We start from the raw sequence: 15064 nt of genomic DNA, 5'->3' as shown, positions 1-15064 counted from the left end.
CTGGTAGAAGTTTCTGTGATGGTGGAGAAGTTCCCTAGTCCATGCCGAGCATCGGGAGCTGCAAACCAGGCCAGGGCAGCGAGTGCTGATGGGGGACTGAGCTGTTAACTTTATTTAAATTAATTAAATTTAAATAGCCATGTGTAACTGGCCAGTAGCTATTGTACTGGACCATGTGGCTCAAATCTAATATCTGTGGAAAACCACCATGGGCCAGGCACCATTCTAGGTGCTGGGGAATTGAAAATGAGCAAAACCAACACGAGCATGTCTGCCCTCTGGAAACTCATGGGAGACAGATGTTAGTTAAATAATTACACGAACACTACTGCAATCCCAGCACTTTGGGAGGCTGAGACAGGCAGATCACTTGAGGTCAGGAGTTTGAGACCAGCCTGGCCAATATCATGAAACCCTGTCCCTACTGAAAATACAAAAATTAGCCAGGCGTGGTGGCAGCACCTGTAGTCCCAGCTACTCAGGAGGCTGAGACAGGAGAATAGCTTGAACCTGTGAGGCGGAGGTTGCAGCGCAGCAAGCTGAGATTGCACCACTGCACCACCGCACTGGGCGACAAAGCAAGACTCTGTCTCAAAAAAAAAAAAAAAAAAAAAAAAAAAAAGACACAAACGAATGCAAAGTTGCAATTGTGACCTGGGCAGTGATGGGCAGCTGTATGTGCTGTGGAATCACTGCTCAGGCAAGTCCAGGAATTGAAGCCTGAGCTGCGATGTGCGGGGAGGGTAGGAGTTGTCCGTGACAGGCAGAGAAGCAGGAGTGAGTGCATCTAGTGGGGAGACCAGCAGGAGCAAAGGTCCTGTGGCAGGAAGGAACGAGGACGCTGGACATCGGGCAGCGTGGCTGGGCAGGGCGAGGAGGAGGAGGGGAGTGCTAGGGCGGGGTGGGGGTTGATCTGCTCTCCCTTTGCCCTCCCTGCAGCCATGGTGACCCTCGCTGGGATCAGCGTCTACATAGCATATTCAGCTGCCGCCTTCCGGGAGGCGCTGTGTCTCCTGGAGGAGAAGGCCCTCCTGGACCAGGTGGACATCCACTTCGGCTGGTCCCTGGCCCTGGGTTGGATCAGCTTCATCGCGGAGCTGCTCACTGGGGGGGCCTTCCTGGCAGCAGCCCGTGAGCTCAGCCTGAGACGGAGGCAGGACCAGGCCATATGAGCCTGGGCGCTGGGTCATGAAGGGGAGGAAGGGGTTTGGTCCCGGAGCTTCATGGAGCTTCATGGGCTGCGGCCTCCTTTTCCTCAAAGGCCACTTGGGGAGGCCAGACACCCCCCCGTCCCCCACAAGTCCCCACGGACTAAGCTCGGGGCCTGGCTGTTATCCTAGTGCCTGTGTGCTCATGTCCGTGTGTGTCCGTGTGTGTCCGTGTGGCCTGGAGGAGCCTGAGGGAGTGCCAAACCTCTTTACAAGAAATAAAAACGATGCTTTAATCACACACAGAGTTTCACAGATTGCAAAGTCCTTGCGCCCCCTCCGACTTCATTTCCTTCTCACCCATGTCCCTTGGATCAGCTCCTTGGTGGACCTGAGAAAGGGAAAGGGTGCCCTACCTCCTGGGCCCTGTAGTGCATTGAGCTCTCTCTGGGGAGCTTTGGCCTGGAGTTCCTTTTGCTCTAAAATAACTCTGGCATGACATTGGCTTTCTGCAGGGTCGGGTTAGGTCTGCAATATGAAGCTGCAAGACTCCCAAGAGGCTGGCCAATTGATAGAGCGCTCTTCAAGACTAATCATACCTTTTCCGTCCTTCCCCAGAAAAATCCAATCGTCCTTTCATCCTGGTGTTCTGCCCCTGGGAATGGGCGCCACCTCCAGGTCCTCTGGGGCAGTGCTGCTCCCATTTAGCGTGCCTGAGACTCTATGGGCTTGTTGGTACTCACGGGCTGATGCCACCCCCAGGGTGTCTGAGCCAGGAGGACTGGGTGAAGCCCAGGAACTCACATTTCTTTCTTTCTTTTTTTTTTTTTGTTTTTGAGATGGAGTCTTGCTCTGTCACCCAGGCTGGAGTGCAGCGGCACAATCTCGGCTCACTGCAAGCTCCGCCTCCCGGGTTCATGCCATTCTCCTGCCTCAGCCTCCTGGAGTAGCTGGGACTACAGGCGCCTGCCACCACGTCCGGCTAATTTTTTGTATTTTTAGTAGAGACGGGGTTTCACCGTGTTAGCCAGGATGGTCTCGATTTTTCTGACCTTGTGATCCGCCCACCTCAGCCTCCCAAACTGTTGGGATTACAGGCGTGAGCCACTGCGCCCAGCAGGAACTCACATTTCTAACTAGCTTCCAGGCGACACTGAGGCTTCTGGCCCAGAGCCACACTTTGCATAAATGCTGAGGTGGGGTGTTTGTTAAGTGACAGAGAAGGGTTGTCACCTTGCTGCTCTTAGAATCACCTGGGTGATTCCCAAAATCCTGCTGCTCTGGCTACATCCTTGATCTGATATTCTCTAGGGATGGTGTCCAGCCATCAGTGTTTTTTAAGAGCTCTCCAGGCTATTCTAACCCAAAACCATGGCTGAGATTCTGTTCCTGTAAGATTCCAAGTCATGAGATGTAGGGAAGGGCCCAGGGAGCCTTTGGCTTGGGAAACTCTGGGAGGTGCTGACGGTTTGGGGAATACTGATGTGGATTAAAATATGACAACACCATTATCAACAATATGACATCATCATCTTCATCATGACATCATCATCACCATGACATCAGCATTGTCATCATCATAGCTGACACACACTGAGTACTTTCTATGCACCTGTGCTTTTCTCAGTGCCAGTCGGTCAGTCAGTCATTCAACAAACACCCAAAGGAAGGCCGGTACACACCAGCAACTAGGGGGCAGTGACTCCTCCAGACCCAGCCCTTGCTGTCTGGGGTGCCACATGATTGAGGAGAGAGAGGTATATGAAATATGTAGCCCGGGATGAGGACTAGGAGATAAGCAAAGCAGGGTACAGATGAGGAAACTGAGGCACCAGCAGGTTAACATAGCTGGACTAAGGGGTTAAGGAGAGAAAGGGATGCAACTGGGAGTAAAATTCAGAACTGCCTGATCCCAAGATGGTCCTCCCTGGAGTCCCACCAACGCCTGCACTTCTTTACTGGCTGTCTGCTCCTGGGTTCAGGACGTTGCTTCGACATCCTTGTCTCATCTGGAAAGGCGCAAATGAGTGGCTTGCTCACATGGCCCCATGGGGCTAAATAAGCGCTATTGGAAAATCAGTTGCTAGGCTGAGAAACTTTTTGCAAAGTGAGGGCAACCATGCTACAGAAAGGGCGGTCTCTGCTTCCATCTGCTGGTCATATTATGGAACTGCTCCAGAGGCAAGATTTGATTCCCAAATTCAAAAAACACGTGTTCAGCACTCCTAGCGCCCAGGTGCTGGATTAAATACTGCAGCGCCAGGGTCCTCAGCTGGGGCGATTCTCTCCCCCACCTGACATTTGGCAATGTTTGGAGACAGTTTTGGTTGTTCTTAGTGCGTGTGGGGAGTAGTATTACTGGCATCTCCAGTGGGAAGAGGCCAGGGATGCTTCTCAATGTCCTACGATGCTCAGGACATCTGGTCCCACATGTCCACCTCGGGACATGCTGAGACACTCTGCTAAGCGAGCAACAATGAACAATAACAAACCAAAACATGTGCACTCCAGGATCTGACAACGTCAAAGAATCTCATTCATTCCCCCATCCATTCATGCATTCCATAAATGCCTGCCAGATACCTACTATGTGTCAGAGACTGTTCCAGGGCCTGGCGACACATGAATGGGGGTGGCCAAGAAGATCTCCACCCTTCCTAGCTCACATGGGAACAGACGATAAACATATGAACCAATAATCTATCTGAGAGATTCAGACAGTGATTAGTGTTATGAAGAAAACAAAACAGGGCGATGAGGCTGGGTGCCATGGCTCACACCTGTGATCCCAGCACTTTGGGAGGCCAAGGCAGGCAGGTCACCTGAGGTCAGGAGTTCGAAACTAGCCTGGCCAACATGGTGAAACCCCGTCTCTACTAAAAATAAAAAAAAATAAAAAATAAAAAATAAATTGCCGGGTGTGGTAGCACGCGCCTGTAATCCCAGCTACTCGGGAGGCTGAGGCGGGAGAATCACTTGAACCCAGGAAGCGGAGGTTACAGTGAGCCAAGATTGCACCACTGCACTCACTCCAGTCTGGGCGACAGAGCAAGACTCTGTCTCAAAAAAAACAAAAAACAAAAAACAACAAAAAACAAAACAAAACAGAAAAAACAGGGTGATGGGATGAAAGGTGTCTGGGAGAAATGCAACCGCAGGGAGGACAATTAGAAAGGGCCTCTTGGAGGAGGTGGCATTGTACTGAGACCCGCATGAAGAACCTACCTGCAGTTAGTGAAACTGTAGACCAGGCAGGTGACAGCACACGCAGAGGCCCTGAGGTGGGAGGAAGCTTCTGTGTTTGAGGGAAAGAAACAGGAGGTGAAGGTAGAGGCAGGAAGGGAGAAGGCAGTGGGCGGTGCCCATGGCCTGTGGTAAGGAGGCGCTGATGATTAAGTGGGGTTGGGATGCTGTTCTGTTCTGTTCTGTTCTATCCTGATCCATTCTGATCTGTTCTATTCTGATCCCTTTTTTTTTTTTTTGACACTGAGTCTAGCTCTGTCACCCAGGCTGGGGTGCAGTGGCGCAATCTCGGCTCACTGCAACCTCCACCTCCCAGGTTCAAGTGATTCTCCTGCCTCAGCCCTCCGAGCAGCTGGGACTACAGGTGCGCACCACCATGCACCACGCCTGGCTAATTTTTTGTATTTTTAGTAGAGACGGGGTTTCACCATGTTAGCCAGGATGGTCTCAATCTCCTGAGCTCATGATCCACCTACCTCGGCCTCCCAAAGTGCTGGGATTACAGATGTGAGCCACCGTGCCCGGCTCGATCCATTCTGTTTTGATCTGTCCTGCTCTATTCTAATCCATTTGGATTGGTTCTGTTCTATTCTGATCCATTTTGTTCTGATCTGTTCTGCTCCATCCTGTCTTGTCCTCTCCTCTTCTATTTTTCTGTTCCACTTGGACTCTATCTTGAGAGCGATGTGCCTTTGAGACAGTGGTTCTCAAACCTGGCTTTATATTAGCATCACGTGGGGGTCTTATTTAAAAAAAACAACCAGTTGCTAACACTTGGGCCCTAATGGAGCCAAATGCAATCAGACACTCGAGGGCAGACCTGGGCACTGTTATGTTCACAAAGTTCTCCAGGTGATTCTGCTGTGCAGGGGAGGTGAGAACCATTGCTGTAAGACCCTTAAGTCTGTTGTGTGAATGGACCGGCCTGCAGGGGTGGGAGTGGATGCAGGAAGTCCAGGGAGGGGCCTCCCAGGGCCAGATGAGAGGAGAAAGAACTCGGAGCAGGTGGAGGTGTGGTCGGATCCAGGTGTGCTGGACTAACCACGGGGTTAGAGGAGGGGATTTATATTCATGAGAAGGTAAAAAGGAGGAGGAAGAGGGGCTAGGGTGCCTGTCCCTTTGCTGGGGAGGCTCAGCCCGGATTTCTCCCCTCAGGTCCAGACCTGGCTGGAACCCCTGGCAAACAACTGGCCGCTCTCTTTCTCTCAGAGGGGGTGCTCTATCTGGCACTGAAGATCCATTCATTTATTCACTCACTCATTTATTCACTCGTCATCTACCCGTCCATTCATTTACTCACTCATTTCTTCACTTATTTATATATTCATGCACACATTCAGTCTTTGTTCATTCATAAGTTCACTCGCTTATACCTGTCCCATGCTTCATTCATTCACTCACTTATTCGTTCGTTTATTCATACATTTTCCCATTAATCCATTCACTCCTCCAACCGTGCATCCATCCACCCATCTATCATTATCCATTTGCTCACTCACTCATTCACTTACTTATTCACTCAGTCATTCATTTACTCATTCACTCCCTCACTCATTCACTCATTCATTCCCTTATTCATTCATTCACTCACTCACTCATTTACTCATTCACTCATTCACTTATTCCCTCCCTCCCTCCCTCCCTCACTCACTCATTTACTCATTCACTCACTCACTCATTTACTCATTCCCTCCCTCAATCACTCACTCATTCCCTGACTCATTCCCTCCCTCCCTCACTCATTCCTCACTCACTCCCTCACTCATTCATTCACTCATTCTCTCCCTCACTCCCTCACTCACTCATACACTCAGTCATTCACTCACTAATTCTCTCCCTTACTCACTCATTCACTCACTCACTTATTCACTCAGTCACTCATTTACTCATTCACTCACTCATTCACTCCCTCACTCATTCACTCCCTCACTCATTCACTCACCCATTCCCTCACTCACTCATTCCCTCACTCACTCATTCACTCCTTCACTAATTCATCCCTCATTCATTCACTCACTCACTCATTCCCTCACTCATTCATTCACTCACTCACTTATTCACTCATTCCCTCCCTCCCTCCCTCACTTATTTACTCACTCATTCACTCACTCACTCATTTACTCATTCCCTCCCTCATTCACTCACTCATTCCCTCCCTCCCTCACTCATTCACTCCTTCACTCACTCATTCACTCACTCACTCATTCATTCTCTTATTCATTCACTCATTCAGTCACTCACTCATTTACTCATTCACTCATTCACTCATTCCCTTCCTCCCTCACTCATTTACTCATTCCCTCCCTCCCTCACTCACTCATTCCCTCCTTCCCTCACTCACTCATTTACTCACTCATTCACTCCTTCATTCACTCATTCCCTCACTCATTCATTCAGTCATTTACTCTTTCACTCGTTCAGTATTCACTCACTCATTCCCTCATTCATTCATTCCCTCACTAATTCCTTCCTCGTTCATTCACTCACTCACTCATTACTAATTCATTTATTCACTCATTCATTTATTCACTCACTCATTCACTCCCTCACTCATCACTTGCTCACTCACTTGTTCATACAGTTATTCATTCATTCATATGTTCATTCATATGTTCATTGACTCATTCATTCAACAGTGACTTATTTGATGCCTGATGTACCAGTGCTGTTTGAAACACCAAGGATTTAACAGTGAACAAAAGTGACTCAAAACCTGCCTTTTGAAGCTGACATTCCAGGGCCTGTGCATGTGTGTGTATGAGTGCATGGGTATGACACACAGTAAACATGGCTGGTGGAATGTGGGGTATACTTCCTGGTAAGAAGTTCTATAAAGCAGATAGGGAGAAGGTAGCAGGGAAGAGTGTGTTGTACAATGAATATAATGTGCTGTCTAGTCTTTTGAGAGACCAGCAACTCTTCCTCCTAATTTTGCCTTGATTAATTAGCTCAATAAGTGTTGCCCAAGCCTGTGCTGTAGGTAAGGGAAGGGGAATCTCCCTAGGGCTGGACAGACAGGGGCAGAGTGTAAACCCAGTGATATGGTTTGACTGTGTCCCCACCCAAATCTCATGTTGAATTGTAGCTCCCAGAATTCCCACATGTCGTGGGAGGGACCCTGTGGGAGATAATTGAATCATGGGGGCAGTTTCCCCCATACTGTTCTTGTGGTAGCGAATAAGTCTCATAAAACCTGACGGTTTTTTAAGAGTTTCCCTTTTTGCTTGGCTCTCATTCTCTCTCTCGCCTGTGTCGACATAAGACGTGCCTTTCAACTTCTGCCATGATCGTGACGCCTTCCCAGCCATGTAGGACTGTGAGTCCATTCAACCTCTTTTTCTTAATAATTTACCCAGTCTCAGGTACATCTTTACCAGCAGTGTGAGAACAGACTAATACACCCAGCCTCAGTCCCCAATGCTGACTTTGGTGCCTTCTCCTGCAGGTGAATGTTGGGACTGATGGGGGATCCCAGACATAGTGAGGGCCCCCTGAAAACTTGCCAAGCATGTTCTCATGCCCTGACTGGCAGACAGGAACCTGAGGTTCACCGAAGGAGAAGACTTGCTCTGGTAGAGGCTGACAGTGAGAGAACCCGGGATGAGACTCGAACTGCGGCCTCAGAATCTCCCTTTCACATCTCGGGCTGCCTCCCTCCCTTTCTCCCTTGAGAATAGACAACCTGCCTTTTGGAGCCTGCAGGAAGTGCCTCCTCTGTGCCCAGCCCCTAGTCGCTGAGGATGGGCCACCCTGGCTTGCAAACCTTTGTTAACATGGCAGAGCACTTTAGAGTTTCCAGGGCAAGTTCCAAGGCTCGTGTGACCCTTGCCACTGTCCTCCAAGGAGAGGATGCCCACCCTTGCTCCCATTGATGGACAAGCCAACAGAAACTCAGGGAGGTCAAGGATGCATCCAAGATCATTGGCCAGGTCGGGCATGGTGGCTCACACCTGTAGTCCCAACAATTTGGAAGGCCAGGACAGGAGGATCGCTTGAGCCCAGGAGTTTGAGACCAGCCTAAGCAACATAGCAAGACCCCATCTCTACAAAAAAAAAAAAAAAAAAAAAAAAAAAAAAAACAAAAAACACAAAACACCTGTGTTTGGTGGTATGCACCTGTAGTCCCAGCTACTCAGGAGGCTGAGGTGGGGGAACTGAGCCTAGGAAGTCGAGGCTGCAGTGAGCTGTGATGGCACCACTGCACTCCAGCCTGGGTAACAGAGTGAAATCCTGTCTCAAACAACAATAATAACCACAACAAGATCGTTAGCCAGAAGTTTGCAGAACGGAGACTCCAAGCTAGGTCTTCTGAGTGCCCAGCTAAGCCGCCCACTTCTGCCTCCCATTCAGCCACCCCAGGCTCCCAACTTCCCACCCTTAGGGTCTAAAGAGCCCCACAGGGAACTCAGTCCTTGTCCTGGTGCTGCAGCTTCTGTGTCATGGAAACCTGGGCTTCACGCACACGCAGCTCCTCCATCATGAGCAGCACGAAGTCAGCAGCATCGCAACTGCAGGGCTCAGGCACCTTCTCCTTGCGAGAGTGGCATGGGGCTTCTGTTAGAACATCTGCGTCTGTCCCATATTCATTTCTATTTCCTCAATGAAATGCTTCTTTTAACAGAGTACTCAGAGCCCCATAAGAGGAACAACGCTTTGATGACTGATAAAATATTCATGCATTGAAAAAGCTGACTCCCCCATCCCCTTCCACCTTTGTTCCTTGGTGGAGTTTGCTCCCTCCTGCACCCACTGGATTGCTGGGTCCTTGCTTGGAAGTAGCAGCAGGCTGAGGATTCACTTGTAATGCTTGAAGTAGCCATTGGTTTTTCTCCACACCTGGGACGTTGGTCCTGATGTGTGTGATGGAAGCAGCTAGTATCAGAACTGGGTGGAATTAAGGCCAGATTTGGTGGCTCACGCCTGTAATCTCAGAGTTTTGGGAGGCTGAGGTGGGCGGATCACTTGAGGTCAGGAGTTGGGGACCAGCCTGGCCAACGCGGTGAAACCCCGTCTCTACTAAAAATACAAAAATCATCTGGGCATGGTGGCGCATGCTTGTAGTCCCAGCTACCCGGGAGGCTGAGGCAGGAAAATCACTTGAACCTGGGAAGCGGAGGTTACAGTGAGCCGAGATCGCACCACTGCACTCCAGCCTGGGTGACAGAGTGAGCTCCATCTCAAAATAAAAAAAGAGGCCAGGCGCCGTGGCTCATGCCTGTAATCCCGGCACTTTGGGAGGCTGAGGCGAGGTCAGGAGATCAAGCCCATCCTGGCTAACACGGTGAAACCCTGTCTCTACTAAAAATACAAAAAAAATTAGCTGGGCATGGTGGCACGTGCCTGTAGTCCCAGCTACTCGGGAGGTTAAGGCAGGAGAATCACTTGAACCCGGGAGGCAGAGGTTGCAGTGAGCCGAGATCACGCCATTGCACTCTAGCCTGGGTGACAGAGTAAACTCCATCTCAAAAAAGAAAAAAAAAGAACTGGGTGTAATCATATCAGCAACTGATCTTCCACCTTTTGTCAATGGGACCCTGAGAGGCAGGGTGACATGCTCAGGGTGGGTGTTGTAGTTGACTACCTAAAGAGGGGACTGTTGTGGGTTCCAGCATGTGCCCCCAAAACATCATGTTGAAATTGTAACTTCAGTACCTGTAAATGTGACCTTACTTAGGAAAAGGGGTCTTTACAGGTATAATTACTATAGTTAAGATGAAGTTATATTGGATTGGGGTGGGCCCTAAATCCAATGGCTGGTGTCTTTTTAAGAAGACCAGGTGAGGGTGGAGAGATGCACAGAGAGAAGGTCACGTGAAGGCAGAGGCAGGGGTTGGAGTGATGCTGCCACAAGCCAAGGAGCACCTGGAGCCACCAGGAGCTGGAATCGGCAAGGAAGGATCCTCCACTGGAGTCCTCAGAGGGTGCATGGCCCGCCTGACATCTTGATTTTGAACTTTGTTGTTTTTTCTTTTTCTTTTTGAGACAGAGTCTCACTCTGTTGCCCAGGCTGGAGTGAAGTGGCGTATGCTCACTGCAACCTCTGCTTCTCAGGTTCAAGTGATTCTCCTGCCTCAGCCTCCCCAGTAGCTGGGATTACAGGCATGCACCACACATCCGGCTAATTTCTGTAGTTTTAGTAGAGACGGGGTTTCACCATGTTGGTCAGGCTGGTCTTGAACTCCTGACCTCAGGTGATCCACCTGCCTCAGCCTGGGCTGATTTTGAACTCTGGACCTTCAGAATTGTGAGAGAATACATTGCTGTTGTTTTAAGCCACCTAATTTGTGATGGTTTGTTAGGGCAGCTCTAAGAAGTCACTAAAGTCACGATATCACGAGATTATTTTAAAGATCAAAGTGTTAATAACAGCTCATATTACCAAGTGATGACGGTGCTTTATCTTCTTCAGTCTTCCCACGATGTCTGTGAGGTAGGTGCTGTTATTATCTTTCCCAAAATGAGGAAATTGAGGCTCAGAGGCAGGAAATAAGCCCTGGGTAAGTTGGTTCTGGAAAAGGGACCAAGCTGCTGACCAACACCTGTGCTCTTAAGGGCCACACATATTTCTTTGTAGCTGCCTAACAAATCACCCAAGATGTAGTGGCTAAAACCAGTGACCCTTGTATATTACTTGTGGTCTTTGAGAGTTGGGAATTGTGGAAGGACTCAGCTGGGCGATTGTGGTTTGGCTTCTCTCATGCAGTGGCTGGAGCTGGAACAGCAGTCAGTGGAGCAGCTAGGGGCAGGCTGAGCGCTTCTCTCTTTACATCATCTCAGGGCCTTTCCATATGGCTCTCCACATGGGCTGGACTGGGCTTCTTGACAATATGGTAGTATCAGGGCTGTTGGGAGGCTTATATGGCAGTTCCTGGGCCCAGGGCTAGTGCTCTCATGGGCAAGGTGGAAGTTGCGTTACCTTTTGTGACCTAGTCTCAGAAGTCATATAGCATCCTTTCTGCCACAGTCACAGCGTGTTCTGATTCACAAGGAGGGAACAACCTCCTACTCAACCTCCCTGGGAGGAGTAGCAAGGTCATATTCTAACAAGGGTGCGGGGGATTGGAGAGCTGCTAGAGCCGCCTTTACACAGTACAATCCGCTACCCTCTCCGAGTGTAGCCTGTTTTCTGAAGCCTCACGGACTCATTGTTTCTACCATGGGATCTCAGACACCTCAGATTTTCCTCTGGTCCCCAGCAAAATCCAACTATTTATTTGCATCCTTAGCAAGAACAGAGGCTGGAGGGGTCAGCAGGGGCCACATTATGGAAGGCCACAGGGAGGAGCATTGAGATCAATGTGGAGGGTTTAAAAAATTGTTATAAAATACACATGACATACAATTTACATTTCAATCATTTTAAAGTGCACAGGGGTCAGGCGTGGTGGCTCACGCCTATAATCTCAGCACTGTGGGAGGCTGAGGTGGGCAGATCACCTGAGCTCAGGAGTTCAAGACCAGCCTGGCCAACATGGTGAAACCCCATCTCTACTAAAAAAATTAGCTGGGTGTGGTGGCAGGCACCTGTAATCCCAGCTATTTAGGAATCTGGGGCAGGAGAATCGCTTGAATCCGGGAGGCGGAGGTTGCAGTGAGCCAAGATCATGCCATTGCCCTCCAGCCTGAGCAAGAAGAGCGAAACTCCATCTCAAAACAACAACAACAAAAGATAAAGTGCACACAACTCAGTAGCATTTAGTACACGCACCATGTCATGCAACCATCACCACTGTCTAGTTCTAGAGTATTTTCATCAGCAAAGGATGAAAAGCATGAATGTCTTCACCCCTTTTCAACCCAAAAGGAAACCCAGTGGGGAGTTCTGTGGAGGAGGCGATACTTTTGTGCCCTAGAAGGATCTCTGTCTAGAAGTTGAGTGATGGGCTGGAGCAGCGGGGGCTGGTATAACTGCAGGGACAAAGGCTGGCAGAGAGGCTGATACTTGTGTAGATGACAGAATGTGGGCAGAGCTGACGAGAAGGAGAGAAGAATTCAGACTTGGCATTTACAAGGTAGAATTGATGGACGGGTGAGTGATAGATGCAGGAAGAAGAGACCGGGTTCCCAGATGAAATATGAGTGTGGATGGTATTATGATTCACAGGGCTGGAAAATGCCAGGAGGCATGTCGACAGGTAGTGTTGAAGGAGGGGAGTAGATAGTAAATTCATTCTGGAAGAAAGCGCTTGAGACACAGTAGGGACATCCAAGAGGGACACGTCCAAGAGGCAGTTGGAGATACTTCTTAGGGTTAGGTCAACCAGACTTTCCCAACTTTGGTACTAGTGACATTTGAGGCCAGATATTCTTTGTTCTTGGGAGCTGCCTTCTGCATTGTAGGCAGCTTGGCAGAATCCCTGGATTCCAGCCAGTAGATGCCCACTGCACCCCCTCTTTGCAATTATGACGACCAAAAACATCTCCAGATGTTGCCACGTGTGCCTGGAGGACACAATTGTCCTGGTTGAGAATTACCTGGTCAGAGGCATGGGGAGTCATTGACGTGGAAACAATGGTGAGATAGGGAGCAGGTGCAACTGGACCCCAGACCAGATTGAAGACTGGTGGAAGCGGGGAAGAGGCATCAAAAGACACATCCACCAGCACCACGACAGTTTACCATTGCCATGACAACACCTGCAAGTTACTGCCCCTTGCCATGGCAACACCCCCTCCCCCACCCGGAAGTTACTGCTCATTTTCTAGCTGATTCTGAAAGGCTGCTCCTTAATTAGCTTATCATTAAAAGTGGGTATAAAGACTGCAAAACTGACCTGAGCTGCTCCTCTCACCACGCTGCCTGTGAGGTGTCCCTGCTCTTGTAGGAGCAGTCATGGAGCTGCAAGCCTGCTGCATCCTCAGTGCAGCTGTTTTCTTGTACCACGGGCTTGCTCTTGAATTCCTTCCTGGGCTAAGCCAAGAACCTGCCCTGCATCAGTAGTGCAAACCTTCGGGATGTATGAGGCGCTCAGAGAGTCAGTGTGACATGCGAAGAGAGAAGAGCTCAGGAAATGTGCATGATAAACACCAACTCACATGGGCAAAACCGGAGGAGACCACAAAGGTTGCTAAGAAGGAGAGACCTGGGAGGAGAGGGGAGGGAAACCCCACGAGTGGGCAGGTTCTGGTACTGAAGGCTGCCTCACCTTCTGACTTCCAGCCATCTATGAGACCGCATTTCCACGTTTACTTCTGGGGGTCTGCAGAGCATGGGGGCTCAAGGCACAGGCTCTATGGGCACTCGAATACCCAGCTGTGGTACCAAGGACAAGCAGCTTAAGCTCCTCGTCCCTCAACTTCCTCATCCTTAGGACAGCACTAACATCAGTGCCTACCCTCAGGGTTGTTGCATAAGTTACAGCAGGCAAAGTGCATAGAACAAGACTTCTCGTCTGTGAGTGCTCAGCCAGTGTCAGCTGCTCTTCTGATTCTTATTTGACTCATTTCCAGGCCTTTTGAACCTGGCCTCACTCCTTGGGCTTAAATTAACTCCATCATTCTTACATTCAGCAAATATTTATGGAAGACTTAGTATGCACCAGCAGACACTGTGGGTGGGGAGCAAAAGAGAAGCAGAGCCCACCCCACAGAAAGCATGGTTGGGGGTGGAGGATCAATCAAGTGCCACATGTATGATTCCAAACGGAGACAAGCGTTATGAAGGGGCTATGAGAGGCCAAGAAGGAGACCCTCTCGCTGGTCAGCAATGGTGCCTCGTTTTTATTATTATTATTATTATTATTAGAGACAGAGTTTGGTGCAATCATAGATCACTGCAGTCTTGAACGCCTGGTCTCAAGCGATGTTCCTGCCTCGGCCTCCCAAAGGGCTGGAATTGCAGGCTTGAGCCACTCTGTTCACCCCTACCCATTTTTCCCCCTAAATCACATGACCTCATCTGTTTGCAGGGCTCAGGTAGTCAATAAAGGGGAAAAAGAACGGAAGCCCTTTCAAATGCATCTCTTATTGTTCTGGAGAAAGAAAGTATTACAGTGAAGCAGTCTTAGGGAAGCCAAGGTGGGCGGATCACTTGAGCTCAGGAGTTCAAGACCAGCCTGGGCAACATGGTGAAACCCTGTCTCTACAAAAAACACAAAAATTAACTGGGTGTGGTGGCGCATGCCTGTAATCCCAGCTATTCAGGAGGCTGAGGCATGAGAATCGCTTGAACCTGGGAGGCAGAGGTTGCAGTGAGCTGAGATCGCACCACTGCACTCCAGCCTGGGTGACAGACAGACGCTATCTGAAAAAAAAAAAAAAAAAAAAAAAAAAAAAAATTAGCAGCCATAGTGGTGTGGGCCCGTAATTCCAGCTACTTGGGAGGCTAAGGTGGGAGGATAATGAACTTGAAAAGCTGAGATTGCAGTGAGCCCAGATAGTGCCACTGCACTCCAGCCTGGGTGATACAGCAAGACTCCGTCTCAAAAAAAAACAAAAACAAAAACAAAAAACAAACAAAAAAAAAGGTTTAAGTGCTTGAATCTCCATCTCCTGATTCTTTAGACTCTACAGCTATTTTCATTCTCCTGAAAGAGTTCTCCAGCCACAGACACCCACAGGGACCTCCCATGGCCAGATTTTCCAGAACCTCAATTTCAAAGTGATATGAAATAATGCCTGTTGAATCACAGGTCTTGATCTTGGTCTGGAAAGCAGGGGCACTGAGCTGATGC

At 49.4% G+C, this 15064-nt stretch overlaps 1 protein-coding gene across 4 annotated transcripts in view; it reads left to right on the top strand.

Moving 5' to 3' along the window:
- Nucleotides 1–15064, top strand: part of TMEM114 (transmembrane protein 114) — a 63115-nt gene that overhangs the window by 32170 nt on the left and 15881 nt on the right. For 2 of the 4 annotated variants that reach the window (XM_065537434.1, XM_005591202.3), the window contains one exon: nt 940–1454. The exons of 1 other annotated variant lie outside the window; for it this stretch is intronic. In XM_065537434.1, coding sequence (XP_065393506.1) covers nt 940–1172 — 233 coding nt within the window. In that variant the 3' untranslated portion in view covers nt 1173–1454. Of the gene's footprint in view, nt 1–939; nt 1455–15064 lie in introns of those variants that run through there. One more of the 4 variants, XM_074027717.1, reaches the window with a different exon arrangement.

This window comes from Macaca fascicularis, chromosome 20 (assembly GCF_037993035.2).
Source record: "Macaca fascicularis isolate 582-1 chromosome 20, T2T-MFA8v1.1".
Taxonomy (NCBI): domain Eukaryota; kingdom Metazoa; phylum Chordata; class Mammalia; order Primates; family Cercopithecidae; genus Macaca; species Macaca fascicularis.
Note: the sequence above shows the minus strand (reverse complement) of the source record. Positions and strands in the feature narration are given on the sequence as shown.